Source organism: Dromaius novaehollandiae, chromosome 1 (assembly GCF_036370855.1).
Source record: "Dromaius novaehollandiae isolate bDroNov1 chromosome 1, bDroNov1.hap1, whole genome shotgun sequence".
Lineage (NCBI taxonomy): Eukaryota > Metazoa > Chordata > Aves > Casuariiformes > Dromaiidae > Dromaius > Dromaius novaehollandiae.
Genome location: NC_088098.1, coordinates 53,620,061 through 53,642,077, shown reverse-complemented (window position 1 = coordinate 53,642,077; position 22,017 = coordinate 53,620,061). Strand labels below are relative to the sequence as shown.

At 40.2% G+C, this 22,017-nt stretch overlaps 2 protein-coding genes across 2 annotated transcripts in view; one reads left to right on the top strand and one right to left on the bottom strand.

Moving 5' to 3' along the window:
• Positions 1–1,147, top strand: part of KDELR3 (KDEL endoplasmic reticulum protein retention receptor 3) — an 8,135-nt gene extending 6,988 nt beyond the window's left edge. The window contains exon 5 of the mRNA XM_026102076.2: positions 304–1,147. Coding sequence (XP_025957861.1) covers positions 304–344 — 41 coding nt within the window. The 3' untranslated portion in view covers positions 345–1,147. The remainder of the gene's footprint in view (positions 1–303) is intronic.
• Positions 1,146–22,017, bottom strand: DDX17 (DEAD-box helicase 17). Its single transcript, XM_026102066.2, has 13 exons — positions 21,641–22,017; positions 17,295–17,445; positions 15,031–15,130; positions 14,740–14,873; positions 13,887–13,952; positions 13,455–13,596; positions 11,150–11,310; positions 10,890–11,062; positions 10,467–10,577; positions 9,909–9,970; positions 9,464–9,523; positions 5,052–5,291; positions 1,146–4,358 (listed from the first exon to the last, which is right to left on the bottom strand). The coding sequence occupies exons 1-13, from the start codon at positions 21,682–21,684 to the stop codon at positions 3,835–3,837; spliced, it is 1,968 nt and encodes a 655-aa protein (XP_025957851.1). The 5' UTR covers positions 21,685–22,017; the 3' UTR covers positions 1,146–3,834.

Here is a 22,017-nt window from a genome sequence, read left to right as displayed (position 1 = left end):
CCACAGTGAACAAAGCAGCAGGATTTTCTGGAGCTGTCAGCATACAGTACTAACTGAGGACAAGCAACTTTGTTACCTGAAGACAAAATAACTTTATTCCTATTTCAGTAAATAAGGAGCTAACATCAAATAGAGGATTGCTTGAGAACGTCCCATTTGTTATCTGTAATTTCACTGTCCTTTGCAAGCCTAACAATCCACTATCTAGCACTCTAAGTAGCAATCTAAAAAAAAAAAAATTGCTGAAACAATTAAACAGTTTAATTTCCCAAAGTTCCTTATGTTCTCTTTTTCTTTGCACAGTCCTAAAAGGAAAAAAGCTAAGTCTTCCAATGCCTGTTTGAAGATGTTTCCACAAATAGAAGAAACTCACGAAGATGAAGCTCTGAGATCACAGATTTCCTTTCCTGCTCCTTGTTGACCAAATGGCTCAGCCGACTTTCAGTTCCATGCTAAGACGACACCGAGGCTTGGAAAGCCGGTATGCCTTTGACCTGTATGGGACTTTGCCTCAGTTTCTTCCCCCCACACTCCTTTTCTTCTTACTTGAATCTAGTGCTAGGAAGTAGTACTGGCCAATACTGCAGTAGCGCAAGCTATTCTCTCCCCACTCTCTCCACAGCATCCACCTCCAAAACATGACTCTACCTTGGCCCTGAGGGACCACAAGGAATAAAAGGGAAGTTGTCACTACTCATTTAGCCCTTCAGTCTTAGAAACAGCCTATGGTAAAGAGAACATGGTATTATCAAGTCTGGTAATATACAAATGCCACTGACCCACTTGACATGTGACTACATATGACGTTGCAGACACAAACTATTACTGTACTTGTCTATGAACGAGTATCCACCTGCAACTTAACTGTGCCTTATCCCCATTCTATTCAGGTCCCATAACATTCAGGAAAAATACATTCCCTTCAAATGACAAGAATCTTCCAAATTCTACAGATACTCAAACATCTCATCACTTGTTTTCTTTCAGTGACAGTTCCTAATATTCTACAGATGGGGAACATTTTTATTAAAATTCAGTATGTTGCCAATAGATGTTTCCAACTCCTTCAACTTGATTTTTATGAGAGCCGGGAAAAATGGGGTAAAGACTGTTGTACGCTCTGAAAATAAAGACAAAGTTCACAATTTATTGACAACAGTGTTTTTATTTATACCTACAAAAGAAAACAAGATGGTATCAAAAGGACAATTTACAAACTAAGAATAGTAACATAGCTCTTAGTATCCTGTGTCTGAACACCACAGATCTATCAATCGCTCAATTCAAGTCTTCATTAATACAACAGGAATGTGTTCAGAGACCAGCAAATGTGTGAAACAAAATGCTGATCCCACACAAAGCCACTAACCTTTCCATCGTTCAGAGAAGTCTAAACAATAAATTGCTTCAGGAAGTGGGAGGGGAGGAGACACCCAACTCATTTGACACTCCCACAAGCTTTTACAGATTGAAAACAATCCAAACAATACTAGATGCTAATGCTTTATCCACAAGGGCCCTTCAGCTGGTATATGGAACAGAGCAGTGAGCACCAGGTGGGACAGGGGCAGCACATGCCATGGTGCATTGATGCCTTCAATCCAGTTAACACTCTGAACTGAACATGAGACCCTGGGCTTCAGCTGACCTCAAGTTACAATAAAGCACTGCAAGACTTGGCATATATGTTTACATGTGCGCAAGTCCCCCCAAAAAGAAGTGAAAGCTGTAGCAGACTATAAGGCAGCTTTGGTGGTCCAGAGACCCTTTCTAAAGCCAGTCAGCAAGATGTCCCGCTCCTGCATCCCTCAAACACATTTCTGCATTAAACTCACAAATAAAATAAAATAAAATAGATAGCTCCACAACTGCTTGTGAGGGAGGCCAAAGACACATCAGTCAGTGCCTGGATAAAAGAAGTGTTTCTGGCTTTCACTTGACACAAGCAAAGAAACTTCCTGCCCAAGCCCTAGAATTTGCAGATGGGATGAAGGAAACAAGGTTCTGGAAGATCTCTCCCTTTGCCCTCTGATGCTGTCAATAACCTACCTGTGTATCATAGAAACAATGCATTCATCCCCCCAAATTATACTCTGGCAAGAAATTAAAAACAAAAAACCCTCTGCATAAGCAGGCTCTTCTCCTGGGCTATAAGAAGTTCCACTCTGCTACAAAAGGAGTGGGCTGCCTTGTCCATCCATATGCAAGAACACCAACAGAAAAAAAACCGCACTCTCATAATGCAAGGATTATGCCTCCCAAACCAGGAGATGTATCCATTCTTTTGCCACATTATTAGATCAAGAACAGCCAACTCCTATTACCATCTACTGTCTCTGAACCATCTGCTATTAAGAAATCACAAGTCGACAACATGCTTTACTAAAGGGGAAAACCCCTCACACCCACCTTAGCCTGTAAAATAAACATTTTATTTATGTATTTACTAAAATTTCACTCTTGTCTAACATTTTCTAAAATGCTACCTACCTGCAAGAGCTGAGCTCAAAGGGACCAATGGAATGGGGAAATGCATTCAAAAGCCAGGAAAAGCAGTAGTCAGATCAAGGTACAAAAGAAAGAAAGCTTCAGAATCAAGATGCACTAACCAGCTCACTCCTTACCTCATGAAGAGGGGATTCCAGGCAAATCTCCTCTTCCATTCCTCCCCTTGCCCTCCCCTCCAGCCCACCCTATTCAAACCTCTTAAATTTAAGTGTGGAAAACTCTGTCACATTTTTTTCAGCATAGCAGCATTTAGGACATTCCCCATGGCAAAGGTGCTATGTTCATGAAGCACAGACGAGCGATACGCTGCTCATCATCTCAGTTCTGGTTAGTTTCTGGAATCTCGAATGAGGATCATCTCAATAACCCCAACAAAAGGAATCTGAGAGCAGAAACTAATTTAAGCGTAACCAGACTTCACGCACTTGTGATGCTGCAATTTAACAATCATAGGGAAAACAAACAAACAAACAAACAAAAACTTATCTGGCTAAACATTACAACAGTAGTTCCTACAGTGACTTTATCTGATTTTCAAATATCAAATCGAAGTCAGGTTTGGTCTCTGACATTGGGATTTTAATCCCATCTTTCCTACTGCAGGCTGCTACAGGTACCTTTAAGGTCATTTCAGAAGATGGGCTGCTGCTTCCAGAGCTGCAGAAAATGCCAACCAGAATGTACATGGGGCATTACTCACAACGCTGCCAAGCTGAGACAAATGAGCAGACTTTTCCTTTAGAAAGTCACCTATAGTAGATTACAAGCAACAATAGTGAGCTATTAAAAAAAAAATTAAGATTAGGAAAAAATGAGCATTGCTCCCTTGCATTTATCGTGTTAAAATGAAGTGCTTTTTGGCTCCCCAAAGTTTCCCACCTCTCTTGATACTTCCTGAAATTAAGTTAACATATTACAGAATAGAAACTTCCTCCCCTCAAAAGCAAGTTTTCACACAAACCTTAGACACCAAGATGATCGAGCTGGGACCTATCTGCCTTATACCCATTTCTTTTAGAGAAAATAAAATTTCCAATTTCCTCAACATGCAAGACAAAAAATAATAAATTTTCCAGTCAACTATATATATCTCTTAAAAAAAAAAAAAAAAAAAAAAAAAAAAAAAGAAAAAGAGAAAAAGAAAAACAAAAGAAAAGAAAGACAGGGTCAGTAATGTGGACTGGGGGCCATTTTTGATGGGCTTAAGGGATTTGAATGGTGAATTCTAAATCTAACCTGCATGAGACATCACAATGGGAAAGAAGAGAAAGAAAAGGTTCCTTTAAATGCAAGAGGTCTACACTGGTCATCAGCAGGCGAGTGGTCTCATTTGCGGGAGGGGGGCGGGGGCGGGGGCGGGGGTGGATACTGGTAGGTGGCAGTCTGTCCCATATAGCCCATCACATTAGTGGCAGGAGGCTGAGGAAACTGTTGTGACATGAGAGGCTGTGGCTGCTGGCCCGAGCGCCCCACCATCCCTGCATACTGCTGTTGGGTAGTGCTCTGTGAGGTTCTCCCAGCGGTGGCAGCTGTGGTGCTGGCACCATAGCCACTAGCACTGTACTCTGCAGTGCCATAGCCACTCGTGCCATAGGCAGCTGCTCCATAGCTCCCTTGAGTGTAGCCATACTGGCTTTGTGCTGCCCCAAAAGCAGAATTTGGGCTCCCATAGGCACTGCCATAGGTCTTGTTGGCTCCGTTGGCATAACTGTCACCACGCTCACGGTCTCTGAAGCCACCTGAGTCTCTCCGGCCTTCCTTCACTCCCCGGAGCCTCCTGTCACACTCTTCCTGGTACATCAGGTTAGGGTTGTTTACTGAACTGCTTGTACGGTAACGAGAACGACCTCCTGGCGATGGATACATCAAGATTTACTACCACAAACAAGTCTCAAACAACGAACTCCCATAATTGTGCTAACCTCTCTCACCCTTCTATTCACTGCGTCTACAATTTTGCCCACAAGGAGCAAATTCTTCCGACTGGCTTTAAGTTCCTGCACAGCTGGGCATACATCTCTTCATCTTATTCAAGGTGTAGATACCAAGTTCAAAGAATATTCTTAATGCAAACACTCAGCAACAAAGAAACAGAAAAAGGCCAGTACTAACTTGAAAGTATATCAAAGCTTATTATTCCATCAGGGAAGTAGAGGAAAAATAGTCTCAACCCCTAAAATTCAAGTCAGCGTATCACCTCATGGACTTCAATTTTGCTCGTGCATGCACACACATCCTCTTGCCTGCGTTCAGGCAGGAGCTGCAAGCAATTAATAACTCGAGCAGAATCAGCTCCATGAGGAGCTGATCAGAAGAAAAAGTTTTACATCTAAGATAAAAGAGTGATCCACCTCTCAATTGGAGAGAAACACTACATTTATGTAAGGTTTTGCGACCTCAGGTACAAAAAGCTTTATTACTAATCTACTGCTTGTTACCTTAGACTTGTGCATATTGAGATCATTTCCTTATCCTCTTTTAATCCTCCCTCCCTCAAAATAGGAAACCTTTTCCCTGTGTAGCCCTTTCCCATATGCCTTTACCTCCACCACCACCTCCACCTCCTCTGTGGTCCACAAGTTGCATCAGTTTCGGATTGATGGCTTGATTGGCTTCTTCCAACACTTTGATAAGCTCCCTGGCCTGTTTCAGGTTTCCTGGTGTGAAGAACGTGTAGGCAGTACCCTTGTTGGTACTACGTGCGGTACGGCCAATACGGTGCACGTAATCTTCAGAGCTGTTCGGATAGTCGTAGTTTATCACAAATTTAACATCTTCCACATCTTGCGAGGTGCCCAGGTGCGAAGCACAGTGAAGGGGTGGGGTTGAGGAAAGGGGAGAAGAAGAGAGGACGTGCCAACGAAAGGTGGGGAGCACGAATGCAGGTGACAGTAATAAGAAAAAAAAACGAAGTTAGTAATTGCATGGAATAAATACAAGACAGACTCATCCCAAAAGAGTAGAAGACTGAAATTTAAGATCATGAGGAACAAAGATCAGTGTCCTGAAAACTAGTGGCAATTTTGAAGCAGTTTTTCCCTGCATTCAAATTCATCCTCCCCAGAATGCATTCTTCTGTCTTCATCTGTTAAAGACGTTGATGTTTATGAATTAGCTAATTGAATTTAGTACTCTTTTTCAAAACAATCTCAGAAGTGAAAATACTACCATCAGACACAGCAAACTGGGGTGGAAGAAGGGTAGAACTGCCATAGTAAGAGCTTTTACTCTGTTGGGAGAAGTCTAGCAAATAACAACAGTAATGAGATCACTTACCTTCCACTTCATAACATGAAATAAAATGCAAGCCTTTTAAGATTTTACTTTTCTTTTATAGTCCTAATAAAATTCAACTACTTTTCTAGCCTGAAGCTTATGACATTTCAATTACAGTAGTATTATTCAGCCAACTTATTAAAAATTCTTCAGATCAGAGCTAGAGTATCTTTAACTTGGCTTCCTAGTTATCACAAGAACGCATTGCACTAACATTTCACCATGCTGTTCAGTCCAGTGCTGGGAAACTTTTATACTTTGGACAATCCTAAATTCTATGAACAATTCCCTACTTCCAGTGTCAGAAGTAGGAAATTTAAATGCTCAAAATTGCTCAGCATGCAAAATAATATTAAAATTTAGAAGAGATCAGAACTCTGTGCCTTGAAAGTCAGACTTCATAAACTTATGGGACTGAAACACAGTAAATGTTAGTGTAACACTTCAGTAAAAGCATCTAAAGTATCAAAAGCACCTATTTGCTATAATATGCCACGTTTAAAAAAGCATGGTATTACAGTAAGTGCCCTAACAGCTCATGAAAAAAAAAAATCTGCATTTTAAGAAGAATATTCTGAAAATATCCAAAATAAAACACAGATTTTTGTGATTTTTTTTTTTTTAAAGAGAGAAACATTCTCTGTTTGTTACCAGACCGATGCACACTCCCTCCTCCTGTGGGAAACCGCTGCAGCCGATCCCGTCTCTTTGCCTTTTATTTTTGGCGGCCTCCTTTCGAAAACTCCGCCCTCTGACACGGGACCACTGGAGCGCGGGGAGCATGCATCAAGGGTCCGTGGCAGCGAGAAGTCCCCACACACGCTCGCTCTGTGAACTGGCTTAGACGCTTCTCTGTAGCCCCATTTGGTTGTGAAGCGCCGGAGAACCTGGGTTCAGGTAAAAGTTTCAGGTCCTCCAACGCTTTTTGTCCCCTATTTGGGGTTCTTTGGGGCAATTGTCAAAAAAATGAAAATACAAAAATTACATCCAAAGGGTCAGCTGCATCTATTGCCCAGACTGCATCAATTTCAAAGGGGATGTAGGAAAAATAAAAACACGGGGGTTATAGTGGCAAGAGGGGGACTTTATGTCTGTTTCTTATTACAGCAAAGGGGGGGCTCCTCAGTCTTTGCTGACTCCAAAGTCCTGAATCACACCAAAAAAAGGGAGTGAGAAGGCAGGTTTCACAGGGGGCTGCGCGAGTCTCCAGCTAGGGTCCTTGGTACAACAGGATTTTTTTAAAAAGGGGAAAGTGAAATAAAGAGAGGGGTACATGTGACAGATTGCATCTTCACAGCCAGGGTGTAACTAGTCTGACAAGCAGCAGGCTACATGATCCTTAGACAGTCCCATTTTGCACATTCATCAGTAGCAAAGCACTTTGGATTACCAGAGCATACAACAACGTGCTTTCCTGGCAGAAAGCACAAAGAATTGCAGCTACCAATGTAGACAGTACTGACTTGACTGGGGAGGAGTGGGGAGAATGCAAAGGCAGGAAAAGGAAAATGGAAGGGTGTTTTCCAGACCAGGAAGTTGTCCTGGTAGAGCACGTAGCTGGCTGAAGAAAGACCAGCGCAAGTACAAGATTTGGCTTCTCCAGTCTAGCATGCTCCAAGGTGTTTGTGCACAGTCACAATCTTCCTGCGCTTTTAGAAGATAATGTAGCAGGATCAAGAATTGAAACTGTAAATCATTTTTGACAGCTACCTGGGAAACATGCCCTTTGGCAGACCACCAGAACACCCTATGGTACAGACAGTCTCTGATCATTAATCGGGAGGGATATAAACTAGCAAACATGCTAGTCTAGAGAGCTGCTTCAACCACCAGTGTAGATGTGCCCCCGCCCCTGCACTGAGAATGATCTGCAGCTGATATCAAAGCTTCTGTTAAAGAAAACAAAACAAAAGAAATTCAGTGTTTTTAGTTTAATAGAGTGAACAAAAAATAAATAATAATAAAAAAAAAATCAGTGCAGAGACAGGACCTCACTCCAGGGAATTATCACAAAGAAGTCATTATGGGACTCAGAACTTACCTGGAAGAAGCTTTTTTGAAACCAATGTTCCATTAGGAAGAGGGAAAGCCCTGGTGACTCAGCCAAAAGGCGCGCGCCCCTGTTTTATGTTATTTAGGTAGAAGCCTTCACTTTCCAGGATCTTGGAGGAAGTCGTCCAGAAGTTTGCCAGTTAAGTGACTTATTTTAAGAAGCAGCAAACTCAGGGCCCCAAAACAAGCAGAGATGTTGTTCAGTAACAAGAAACAGACTCTGGTACCTTTCCCCCACAGCTCAGGTGAAGTGGAGAATGGGAAGCGGGAGACTGTTTTCTGGAGTGTTATCCAATTGAGCAGTTTTGGGGGAGTGTTTTTGGAGGGGGTGAAACTGTTTTAAATGTCTAGGCAAGATGCACAAAGAAGCTACCAGCACATAGCAAGCCTGTTTAAAAAATGCTGCTACAGAAGCAGCTCTCTTTCATACAAACTGGTTTCAGGCCTCAGTCCCTTCTCCCAACAGGCCCAAGTACTAACTGCACAGGTCCAGACATGACCCTAGAGGGCAGAGACTGAAGTCCATATAATCACCTCTCTGAGGAAGTGTTGGACATTTTTTGAGGGGGGAGGGGAAGGAGGGGTGAAGGTTGTGTGAACAAAGGCTGCCAAGTCTAATAATGGTCTGCCTGTATTTAAGTGATCATACGATGCACAGTGCAGCCACCCTTTCAAGAATATGTAAAAACGGAGCTCATATAACCAAAAATTTTAATAAACTAGAGATTTTCCTGAGCTTACTCACAATGACTTGCCAAAGTTTTGTCTAAAATTTACCATAATGGCACATCAAGCCCCAAGTAGTAGCTTCTACCAAACTCAGGTAGCATGGTATATTCAATGCTCATTATTAAACTCAGAGCACTTTTTAAGTCATCTTTCTCTTCTACAGTGGGCAGATGTATAAGGACTGTGCTTAGTACACAATGTTTCACAATATAATATGCTTATTAGAAGAAGGGGGCACAATTGATGCATCCAGACAGATCATTTTCATCCACCAAAACAGAACTGTGCAATTTTGATTCAATTACACATTTGGGTAGTACTATGTTAAAGACCTTATATAATCTCAGTGGTCCTGCCTAGAAGGAACACAGAGGAGGGAAGGCTACATGTCAAGACCAAAGATCTGGATCAGTACTTTCTCAGATGTGAATACATCTGCTGGGTAAAGATGTGTGCACATTGGGGTTTGTATGTACAAATCTGTGATGTAACATACAGGGAAAATAATTAACTATTTGCTGTTGAACTGCTCTATCACAACTTCTTTATCTGACACCCTCTGAACTGAGAGCAATCCATCCCTATCATCCAGCAACAAAAGCCGGATTTGGGGAAGAAGTGAGTGTGGTGGAAGGATTGGGTTGCATAATTGGACGTCTCTTCTCCCTCTTGGCGATCGATTAGTCATGCCTAGGCCTTGCTGCAGACCAAAGCCTGTTCATTAGGAGCAGGAAGAGACTTTGAATATGAAAGAAAAAAAAAAGATTAATGTTAAAAAACGTATTTCACATGTGGGGGAAAATCACGCTTTGATTTTTTTTTTTTTTAAAGAAAACATATTTCAGTCCAAAGAAGAAAAATATGCAGCAGTAGGCAACAGTGGTCTATGGGTACAAACCTAGCCCACGAGATGCAACGTCGGTAGCAATGAGGATGGGAGCCTTTCCAGAACGAAATTCTGTAAGACAAAGCACACTATGAAGCAAGACTTTTTAAAAAGATAGTTATCCAAACTTGATTTATGCTAGATGCTCATTTTCCATAATCTAGATAAGACGGGTCAAACTCAGAACCCCCAGCGAGTCAGCATATAAACTGTCAACTATTTTTCAAAATCTGTCTCTCTGGGTTAAGCGGTTCTTAGAGTTTCCCACTGCATTTTTGTCAGAAAAAAGTCAGATACAAACACTGAAATTAACAATACAAAGGCAAAAGAAATTCTTCTGAAATGTATGTAACTTTTATAAAGCACTGGGTAGAGAGACAAAAAAGAAGACTGCAGAAAGCACAGCGCAGTAAACTCTGTACAGTAGCCTGACTTATTCTCTCATTACTGGACTCACCATTAAGCACCCAATCTCTTTCTGGCTGACTCTTGTCTCCATGGATACACATAGCTGGCCAACTGTCAAACAGAAATGCACATTAGTATAGACAGAAAGTACATACATTAAAGGCAACAAAAATCTTTATTGGCATTTCTGTAAAAAGGCAAAAAATAAACTTTAAAAATATATTTTTATTCCCTACCCTCTTCCTCACACCTTTAACTATAATTTATGCTTTTCATTTCTGTACCTGTTAAAACCCCTAGCTATATAACAAGTGTCTAAGCCAAATCACACCCGCTTTATTCATACGGTCCTTATCTTTTCTGCATTTTAGCAGTTTTGTATATTCTGACATACTGAAAGCGTCACTGCTTACAAATATACTGTCTTGCACTAATGCTTTGATGCACTGTAACCTTCCAGGAAACTAAGATTGAATTCAGCCAAAGAAAAGAAGGAACAAGTTGTTCCCAACAACAGCATCATGAACGTTTAACCTTAGTGCCTTTATTACCCTTTCTGTTTCTCACTAGAAACAAATGGGGGGGGAAGGGAAGAGAAGCTATTCACCCATCTCTGCGCATCCTTCGAGTGAGATCATCACATCGCCTCTTTGTCTCCACAAAGATGATAGTCTTGTTTTCCTTCTCTGCCATGATTTCTTCCATCAGCTGTATCAGTCTAAAATAGACATGAAAACTAAGACGTATATCCACATATACAAGAATATTAGGAGTACTGTCTCAACTTGCATTGAGAATATATACATAAGTACCCACATAAATAAAGCCAGTATCATTTGTACAGAATTTAAGTCTGTTGTACTATGGTTAGAATATATGTAATTGATTAGATGATTACAGGGCTTGTTCAGTAACATTCAAAGGTTAAATAATACCACAAGTAACTTCACTAACCAGAATTAATATTTCACTTCATGTACAATGAATATTTTTAAGTAGAAGCAAAAAAACTGAAGGAAAATCTGCGTACTTATGGTCTTTCTCGCTTTCCATGCATACATCCACTATCTGCAGGATATTGTGGTTGGCACTCAGCTCCAGATTTCCCACATTGATCTGAACATAGTCCTGTAAGAAGTCCTCGGCAAGCTGGCGCACTTCTTTTGGCCAGGTAGCACTCCACATCAGAGTCTGTCTGTCAGGCTAAGAAAAAAGGAAAATGATTTATTTAAGGTAGCGGACTCTGAATGGGAATCTGTAGGAGGCTGTGTTTTTACAAGGTTCACGCACCCTTATCTGGTCAACAATTTTACGAATTTGAGGTTCAAATCCCATATCCAACATCCTGTCTGCTTCATCCAGAACAAGGTATGTACACCGACGAAGGTTGGTCTTTCCCGCCTCAAGGAAGTCAATCAAACGACCTGGTGTAGCAATGCAGATCTCCACACCTTCAACAAACAATAAGAAAAAAAGAGTAAGGCTCTTCATTTGAATGTCATTTGTTATTTTTAGTCAGAATGAATCACCTTCCAGAGCAAAATTGTTTAAAAATAAATAAATAAAAATTACCTCCCTCATCCATACTCAAGCTTGAGTCATTACTTCAGCAGAAGCCTTAGTTTCTTTTAATAATTCATTGTCTTCCACTCCAAAATTACTGTTACAGTGCCAATAGAATAATGAATGCAGTATAGGAGCCAAAAGCTCACTGACAGAAAACACCAGTGAGAAAGAGTTGTCCAGAATCAAAGGTAAACTATGGTGTCACTCAAGCCTGACCACCTTCATCCAGGACTATAAAGTCTACTGAGCTCTCTAGAAAAGTAAGAATGAACTCCAGCTAAACTCTGCACGTCCGTCACACATGAAGTACTCTTCTTGCTGTACAGGTCATGTTACTTTCATTTCCACTTTTAAAAAAGATTGCCAAAGTGTGTGCTTTAATACTGAATAATTATGCACTAATTATGAGACACATCTATCTTGTCCTGATCTGTTACTGTAAAAACAGAATTCAGATATGCAAAAGCTAGTATCAGGCATGGCAATTTGTACATTTCTTAAAAGGAAGGGCTGATCTGCACTAAGACCTTAGAGCATCACAGAAAGGCCCACAGCAGTGTGTGTGTGTGTGTGGGGGGGGGAACGGGGCGGGGATGTGGGGTGGAACAAGACCTCCACAGCTTTCTCCTTACTTCCAGATGCAGAGTATTTTGTGGCAGCCCAGATCCTTTTGTCTGTGTCAGGTTAGATTTCTCAAAGCTGATGAAGGTGGGCATACTTTTAGTTCTATAAAGCTAACACAAGAATTGGATTTCTAACGGAGCCACTGGTCTGCCAGACAGACTGAAGAAATTGCAATCTCTACAATAATGTATCCCTCCAAAGTAAACTCACTAAAATTCCTGAAAGATCACAACTGAGAAAAATATAAATAAATAAATAAATAAATAAATAATCAATCTTCTCTGGACTCTGCCTATTCAACAATCTTTGCAGCAGGAAATATTAACCAACTAAAGACAGTAACACTTGAAAGGACTGAAAGCACGCATTCTGCACACATCCTCCAACCAAAGGGTTTTCTTCCTAAATGGGGGAACATCTATTTTAAAGCACTCTGGAAGGGTGCACAAAAACCCCATGTTGATGTTTCACAAGTCTCTTCATGTAACCTTTGACTTCCCCGTTGAAGATGCTGCTGCTTTTGTACTGGAATGCAGTACCATTTTCTTGAACAGAGCTATCCCACAGTCTTCTACCATGTATGCCTTTAACCCATTACTGAAGTTTTCAACAATGACTCAAACTGCAGTGACAAGTAAAAATGCTGATTTCTTGAGCAGATCTGTATATATAGGCATACCTTGATAACAAGTCTTATACCTTTCCACATAATACTGTTACATTTTTAGCCTACTGAAGATTAAAAAAAAAGTATGTATCATCACATTCCAGTGTTCGAAGTTACATATAACTAACCCTAGATATGAAAGTGGGATCACCTTAGAGCACTACTGCATTACAATGGTTCCTGTAGAACTGTGGTTCCTTATAGTTCCTAACTCCAGCCCCCTACTATATAAGGAAAGGCAATTACAAGACATTATGGGGTGTATGAACCACAAAGAGAACTCAGCCGTTAAGAACAACAAAGTCTCAGAAAGAAAAAATGACTCTCTGAAAAAGTTCCTATAAATTCAGAAATTAAAGTTTTATTTCAACAACTTTGGGGCAGAAAACTTGCAATATGGCCTAAGAAAAATCATTCCCCAAACTGGCTGCTGCTGCATTTCCTCCAAATAATCTGTTCTGTTTCTGACAAATCTCCTTTCCCCCCTAAGTCTTGATGATCTTCACAAATGGAAGATTCCAAGGGAAAAGGGAAAGGAAGTCTAGTATCTGAATAAGCTCTTATACAAAGTAAGTCACCACAAGCATGCTACCATTTTAACTGAAGAAGGAGCTAGCCACCCGTCCTCACATACCTCTCCAAGAGACTTTAAGAAAATGCTTTCCTTTTACAGACATCTTACAAAACTACCTCCTCCAGAAACTGTAAATCCCAGTTTTAAAATCTACGTTAAATTACCTCTTTCTAGATCTCTGATCTGGGGACCTTTGGGTGCTCCTCCATATATGCAGGTACTCTTCAGTCTTGAACATTTGCCATAATCGTCAGCCACCTGCTGCACTTGCTGGGCCAACTCTCTAGTAGGTGCTAGAACCAGGCACTGCAAAAGGAATCCATTCAGAAGAGCTGAGTTGAATACACACCCCTAACTTAAGGGCTCTGCACAGATACCATAAGCAAAGTTGGACCATCTACTCTTGATTAGTCAAAACATTTTAGTATCTTGAGACTACATCAACAATTGCACAAAATTTCAACTAACAAGTGCAGTGTTCACATTGTGAACAGTTCTCTACTTACTACCCTGATATACCAACTAAATAAAGTACACATTTCATTAACAACACCATGTCATGCACACAAGAAGGAACACAGTGGAAATGCACTTACAATTGGGCCATCTCCTCTCTCCAAATATGGCTGGTGGTTGATGTGAACAATTGCAGGCAACAAGTACTATTAAAAAAAAAAAAAGAAAAGAAAAAAAAAAAGAAGGAAAAAACACTTCTGTTTTAAGTCAAGAGACAAGGCTTTAATATTCAATGTCAGCAATCATTTACCATGATAACTGGATCACAATAAGCACCCATTTAGCCTAACATCCCTTTGAAAGCCAGTACCTGACATTTCAGAGACAGCAAGAAACCTCAGCTATACAAATCAGGACCTTACAAAACTGGATATTCACATTTATCCAACAAGAGGGAAGATGGTTTTCAGAGCTGCTGAGGAACCAGATCTCCTTCTGATGCAAGTAGAAAACATAGCTGTACAGTATCTCTGAAAGGAAGGCCCATTTAGATTTGGAGCCTAAATTGTCTATAGTCAATTTTGCTCAGTTCTACTAAGCTTTTCACAGAGGACAGAATTCCCTCTTGATCACTGGAGATTATTACTGTACATCTTGAATTGCAAGATTCAAATGTCTTTAACTTGCACAGTTAATAAAATAAACATGCTAAAAACACACACTATTTTTAAACCATAATATAAGCAAGGACCAAATAAAGAGAAGTGACTAAGCATCAAAAAAACAAGTTATGCAAAATACATGCCTCTCAATGAGGCAGGCTTGTTGAGCTGAGACTTAAGTCTCATCCATGATGCAGTAAGAAAAGCTTTAAAAAAAGTAATCATCTCACTTTATTCTTGTAGTAGCAACAAGCCCAAAACCTACTAACAAGAAACCAAGTTATTTTTGCAAAGCAACTGGAAACACAATAAAACAAAGAGGAATACATACTGCTAGAGTCTTCCCAGAGCCAGTCTGAGCAATGCCCACCATATCACGACCACTAAGAGCCAGAGGAAAGCCTTGGCACTGAATTGGAGTGGGTTCTGTGAAGTTCTGATCCATCAAGGCATCCATCACATACTCTAAGATTTTAAGAAGAATTTTCTTAAACAGTAATTGAGGCTACATGCAGCTTTAAAAGACCTTTTTAGAAAACAAACGGGCCTAAACAGTCATTACTATTGAATTAGCCTCAGTTCTTGAAGAACAAAGTCTACCAAGAATGGTAAAAATACTTACGCGGAAAGCTACACTGGTGGAATGCAAACACAGGCTTGGGGCAGCCCTCCATTCCTCGAATTGTTATCTCTTTCTTTCTTCTCAATTCTTCAACTTCATACTATTCATGTGAAAAAATACAAAGACAAATGCCAAGTGGTCAACAGCAACCTAAAGCATACGGTTCTATCAACACATTTCACACCTTTAGCTAACAGCTTAGTTTCAAAGACCTGAATTGACAAGGAGAGCTAAAAACGAGTGTTTTCCTAAGGATTTTATCTGGAGATTGAGCTATCTTGTAGCCTCTCCGACATCCAGAGGTATGAGCTCTCTCGGTAGTCTAGCAGGTCTAATAGAGAAGGTCTCTCTTCTCTTCTGGCCACCTGACTTCCATCAAAAGTATACAAACATAATACATTTAAAACTTTTACCCTTCTTTCAGAGGCCAGAATTTATCAACACACTCAAAACTGAATAGACAGAGGAACAGAGAGAGAGAGACATGCTTTATGTGACAGTGCTAAGAGATAAATAAATTAAATAGGCCCCAATATACTACAACTAAGCAGAAGGAAGCAAAAGGCAGAACATCCCCTCTCCTTCCACTAACACAATCCAGTGGTAGCTAAAAACAGTTCTTGCTGTAAAACCTGCAACTTAGAATTGTTGCTTTGGAAGATTTCTTTTCTGCATGAAAGACCACCGAGCAATGTCATAGTGATAAACTGAGGCCCCACAATTTTTTTAAATAATGGAATGTCTTAAAGCATTTCTGAAATGTGTATCTACCCAAGATAACCTAGAAAAAAGATAAATTTATCTTTTCCTAAAACTTTTCCTAATCCTAAAATTTTACTTGTGCGTCCAACAGCACTTTGCAACATGCTTCTGCAATTCATGACCTTACTCTAATGCTTATTTAAAAAAAAAAAAAAATAAGATTTCCATCAATACTAAACAAGCACTTTCTCACAAATGCTAAGTTTACTACTTTGGATAATCTCTTGCACTTGAACAAAAAGGTAAAAAAAAAGGAAACAAGTTTTGAGAAAATGCTAAAAACATTTCAGTTGACTAAGGCAATCAAAGACAGCTATAGCACCTAAAGCTAACTCTAGTTCAGTAGCAAAGGTTGTTGCCTCTTTAAAAAACAGAATGTCTCTTTCAACTCCTTTATGTTGTATAAATATCTCATGAATTTTACACAATGGTCTTAGATGCATGTAATTGGATAACAACAGAGGGGTTTTTTTAGTTGCTTTGTGTTAAAACAGTATCTCTTAATTTATAAATATAAAAAGGAACTGAAGAGGAAAAAAAAGATTCCAAACTGAAGTCAGGGTAGGAGAGGGGAAGGTTACTGTTACTGCAGATTAAAAACAAGAGTCCAGTTTTGAACTCTACGACTGTGTCAAGTTTTGAGCCCCCAGTACAAGAAAGGCATTGACCAACAAGGCATGTCCAATTATGGGGAAAGCTAAAGGCTAGAGTACAGTCTGTATGAGGAAAGGCTGAGAAATGGGTTTGTTCAGTTGCGGAAAGAGAGGATTAGCAGGGGGATCTAACTTATCTTCAACTACTTCATGGATGGTTATACAGAAGATGGAATCAGCATCTTGAATTTCCAATTAGTTATTAGGGGAAAAAATTCTCACCATGAGTAACATCAAACCGTTAGACAGCCACCCAGAAAGAACTCTCCAGGCTTGGAGATGATTCAAACTCAAATGGACAAGGCCCTAAGCAACCTGTTCTAGTTTTGAACTTAGCCCTGCTCTCAGCACAGGGTTAGACTAGAGACCTTCGGAGGCCCCTTTAGACCTGAATTATTATTACGATACTATACTACTTCCTAACATTTCTCATATATTCATGCCACTGTTTGTTTACTATTTCAATGTATTCATTGTTTCAGTTTCTTTCAGGGCTTCCCCTGTACTGCAACTCTGAAGTCCTCTAATTTGTATCTACACTGATGAAATATGACAATTCACATTGTTTAATCTCACATAACTTGATCAGGAAAGCAAGATGATGAATTGTGAATGACCAGATGTAAAATGTCTTATATGAAAAACAGATGAGAAATAAGCATCATTTTTGCTAATTTTAAATACTGAAAGCAACTAGAACCGGTACCCTGCAGATATATACAATACTAAACAAGCTTAGTGAAGAGACCGTTCTATTATATGCAGCCCAAAACTTTCTAGGACAAGTTTTTTCAACTGTGAAGTTTTCTGTTGTACGCAAAATGAAAAAGACAGAAACTGAAAACTTACCGGAGTAAGCCTGGCCACTTCTGGATGTTCCACATAAAAATTCTTCTCAAACTTGGGCAGCTCATTTAAGTCCCACTTCTTCTTACGCAGACGTTCCCCCGGATTACCAAATTTCTTTGGAGGAAGAGGACCTCCACGACTTGCTCCAAACCTGTAAGGATCAATGTTAGTTTTGAGCAAAATATTACAGAAGTATTTAATTACTCTGGAATTTGCAGCCTTACTACGCATTCTCCACTGTTAATTTTCAAGTTAACCTGTTGAACACATTAGCACAATATCCTAGTAAAACCCACTTCCCCCAAAGAAATCCCTATGGTGGCACACAGTCTCTTGAAATAACATAAACTTGACCTAACTCCATTCTAAACCCCAAAACCATCTTCCTAAAATTTACTTCCAGTACAGCCATTTTTAAGTCACTGCCTTAAAGCTCCTGTCTCTCGGTTTCCATCTCAAGGTTCCCTCTCTGGGCACAAAGCTCTTGAAGGGCTACAGTACTTGTCTTTTCTTGAAACTGACAGGGCAGTTAAAACACTGTCAGAAGAAAGGGATGGAGCCTTCTAGTAAAGACTCCATCTCTCATTGTTAGTTTTATACAAAATTAACTTTTTTACTTTCTCTCCTCTACTTCTTTCCCCCTTACTTATCAAGCAGTACGTCCCAAATGAAAAACTGAAAATATGAAGAGAACAGGGTATAAAGTAAACAAGCCAAGCTAAGATGTGTAATTCTGGAAACAAAGCAATAAAAAAACCAAAAAATAACCAAAAAACCCAAGCTTTTCTTTTTAAACTAGAGTCTACCAGAAAAAAAAAAGTACCTTGGAAAAATTATATCCTCTCTCAAATGTTTTTGTTGAACATTCAAGACAGTAAGAACCTAATGTTTATTCTGCTAAAAATTTCATAGCTGATAGTACCACTCAGAAGTTACTGTTCTTTCTCTATCACATGGTTTTATTCACCCAAGCATTTTTTTAATACACTTAAGGTAAGAATTGTAATGACTCATTGATGCACCAGACAAAACACAAGCTTCTGACAATAATACTTAAGAGTAACTGAAAACTGAGCAACATAAAGTGATTAATTATTGTAAATATAATATGCTTACATAATGTATCTTTAAAATTCCACAAAAAGTTATAATTCTTTCATCAGCACAACATAAACACAGTAGAAGCTACTTTTCCAAATGCTGTCAGGTCAAACTTTGTCCTAATTCAAAGTGTGGTTACTAAAGCTTTTTTTTTTCCCTCCTCTCTCTCCAAAATCTGAATTTGTGAAAGGTGCTTTGTTGAAAACAATAATTTTATTTATAAAGCAAATCCACAGCGTCCGCACCTAAACTGGGCAATTTGCTCATAAATAAAAGCTGTTAACGAAACAAAGCAATCTTCCTACACTGATAAGTGGCGGGAAGGGGAGCTGGTAAAAAGGAAAGTAGATTCGCAGTAAATAAGTTAATTATCACAAGAATATCTGCTCAGACATTAACTACATTTGCCCTTTAATACGGAAACTACAAATGATAGAGACTAAGACACCAAAAAAGCAGAACACAAGTCTAATACATGAGCTGGAAGAAGGGATTACATTGTTGGAAAAGCTAAGTATGCCAGACATAATTCACCTTAAAACCTACCAAGTAAGTTTCAAATTGTTTGCTTTGTTGCTACTGTTTCAGCAGTCTCTTCCCTCTTTTATAAATATGGCTTATCTGCACACCAGTACATTTATCAGATCCCCAAAACAGCCTGCATAATCAATAATTTTTGTCATATAACAAGACTGTAAAACACAACTTCAAAAATTAATTTAAGGTTTAATTATTCTTTTGGGACAAAGTAAAAGAGTCAGATTAACAGATTATCAATTACAGAAACATTCTTCTTTACCAAATGTATCTGCTGCTGTTCCTGCTAACCTGAGGCAAAAAATGCCAACTATTTATGCACCTAAGTAACTAACAAAATGAACAGTCTCACTGAAATCAACTGGAGAGTGTGAATAAGTGTGAATAAGTTCACACAGAACTGATTGCAAGACTGGACAATAAAATGGCTGGGTATTACAAATATTCCTTCCTTGCCGATCCAGCAGAATACAATGCATTTTGCACAAAGGTCTCATAGTTTCAGTTCTCCCTTCTTTTACACGGTATGGCTGTAGATTGACCTGAAAGAAGTGAACCCTACAGCATTCCCGAAACAGAGCCTCTGATAAAATTTACCTACTAACCTGAAAGTAGGTGACACTTTACATTCTCATTATAAGTAATAATCATATTCCAATTCTAGTTAAACTCATTTAAAACTAAGGATATTTCATTGATTTACCAAGATTTCGCATTTCAGTTAAGTGGAAATTTAGACTGATCCAAAACAATCTCCTCTGAAACTATTGTGCTATTGTTTCTGGGACAGAACTAAATCAGTTTATTCAATTCTAAAGCACAACAGTATAACTTTCCTCAAGAGTCATCTACAACTTGTTCACAACAGATAGAAAACAGAAAGCCTGTATCTGGCTGGCTTACACATGAACCAGCACTGAGAAGAAGGTAAACTTCCAAATGGTGCTTGACTAGCAGGCTGGGTCACCCAAAAGTTGAGAGAGGTGTTTATGATATATGATGGTTGTTAGTCATTACAAATATTTCCAGACCTTAAATAGATGGGTATAACAAAGTGACTGCTGACACATTAAAAATTCCAGTATAACAGCCCAAGAGTAAGATTTTTCATGCAAAATGTCCAAAATCTTTACAAATAAGCCTGTAAGCACTTCTTTTACTTATGCAATACCTCTGTTTTAAAAGAGAAATATCTGTCTATAATCAAATTCTTTACACAAAACCAGATTACACAGATTTTAAGGCACATTTAAGTATTGTGACAGTGTTTTCAACAGTGTTCCTTTAAGTAACTGTATATAAATCTGCATACTCAAATTCAGTCACTAAACTCCCAAAACAGCTGGGGTCTGAACTATCTCAGACTTGCGAAAGTGTTTACTCCAATGTCCTTGTGTTAAACTAAGCTGAAAAGCCCGTAGTGGAAAAACACCAGAACTGCTCTCTGTAAAAAAACTAAAACAATCTTTTAATTTCAGAATATAAAATGGTGGGTGTAAGGATAAAGCAAGAATACAACTATCTCTCTCCGCAGACAAATCTAAATGTTAAATTACAATTCAACATATAAACAAAATATTCTTGATCTCCCACTGGGAGGGAAAAGAAGAAAAAAAAACACTCATCCTTAATATGTCAGACTAGATCTTGATTAATAACAAATCCCTCTTATCCTTGAGAACTTAGGCCTAACTATTTGTGAATTAAAGGACAGAAAGGGCCAATCTCTCCTAAACTTAGTTCTTAATTTTCTCTTTAAAAAGGCTTGGGATAGAAGTCTTATTATTTTTTAACCGTTTAAAAAACAAAACAAAACAAAACAAAACTAAGCCTCAAGCAATTTATATACTATTATGCCAGCCTATGTATGTTATGCCTACCCCAAACCATGCCCACAGCACATTATTGCTACCATCCTCAGAGAAAAATCAAACCTGCATAAACCTTTTCTAAACCAAACTTTCTCGAGATAATAGTATCAAGAGTATTAAACACCAGACCTCCACAGTGCCACACAGACAACTCCTGTTTGACTGCTATCTAAGTAAGCTTGGTCAAGCTCTTCAAGCATGGTCCAGGGCCACGTTTACTGAGATCAGCCTCCTGAGAACGAAACTCCCCTGCATGGTAGCAGTTTTCAATTCCATTTCCTCTCATGATAAGCCTAGGAGTGCTACTGAGAAAGATCTTTCACCAACTGCCATCTTTCTGAAAAGTCCAGAAGGAGCAATGACAACCAGAAGGGCAGAATATCCAACCACCCTTTCCAGGGCCACCAAGACCTTAATGGTTTGCAGGGGGGAGTACAGCGAAGGAAAACACGGGTGGTAGAAAAAAAAATGGGGGGGAGAAAAAGGAGGGCCTTAAAATTGGAAGCGAGGCACATGGTTACACACGAAGGAAGGAAAACCAAAATTAAAACAATAACCACCACCCCTTGCTGCCGGAACCCTGGTAAGAATAACGTCTCCAGCGCCCACCCCACGCTGAAACACAAAAGATTTAGGGGAAAAAACCCCTCTCCCCAACACCGCAGCCACGACCACCCCTCTCACTGCCCCACGACTCCCTCCCGCCCTTCCTCCCCCCCTGCCTCTCCCCTCGCCAGGCTCCAAAGCCAGCGGAGGGGGCCTCCTTCCACCCCCCCCCCTCCACCGTGCCGCGCCCCCTCCCCCAGTCCCAGCCTGCCCTCCCTCCCCCCCCCTTACCCGCCGCGGTCTCGGTCGCGGCCCCGGTCTCCGAAGCCTCTCATGGCACCCGGGGGGGTGGGTGAAAGGCAGCGGAATGCTGGCCGTGGGGATGGGGAGGGACTAGGGGTACGGGGAGAGGGGCCAGCCAGGGGCGGCTGTGTCTCGGCGGAGTCGCTTTGCGCCACCTCGCTTCTTGGGAGGGCTACAAAAGGAGAAGAAGCAGTCAGTGGGTCAGAGACCCGCTGAGCGTCGGCGGACGGAACGGCGGGGTTCTCGGTAGGCTCCAGGGCCCGTGAAGTGTGGAGACACCAGCGTCTTCTTCCTCCGGGCTCCCGGCACAAAATGGCTGCCGCCTCCCCAACCCGCTTCACTTACGTTACGGGCGGCCCGACGCT

Coding starts and splice junctions, on each gene's coding strand:
- DDX17 (XM_026102066.2), bottom strand. CDS start 21,684: ATGAGAGGCTTCGGAGACCGGGGCCGCGACCGAGACCGCGGCGG. Junction 14,874..15,030: donor CCACCAGTGTAGCTTTCCGC/GTAAGTATTTTT, acceptor TTAAAATCTTAG/AGTATGTGATGGATGCCTTG. Junction 13,597..13,886: donor AGAGAGGAGATGGCCCAATT/GTAAGTGCATTT, acceptor TTCCTTTTGCAG/TGCCTGGTTCTAGCACCTAC.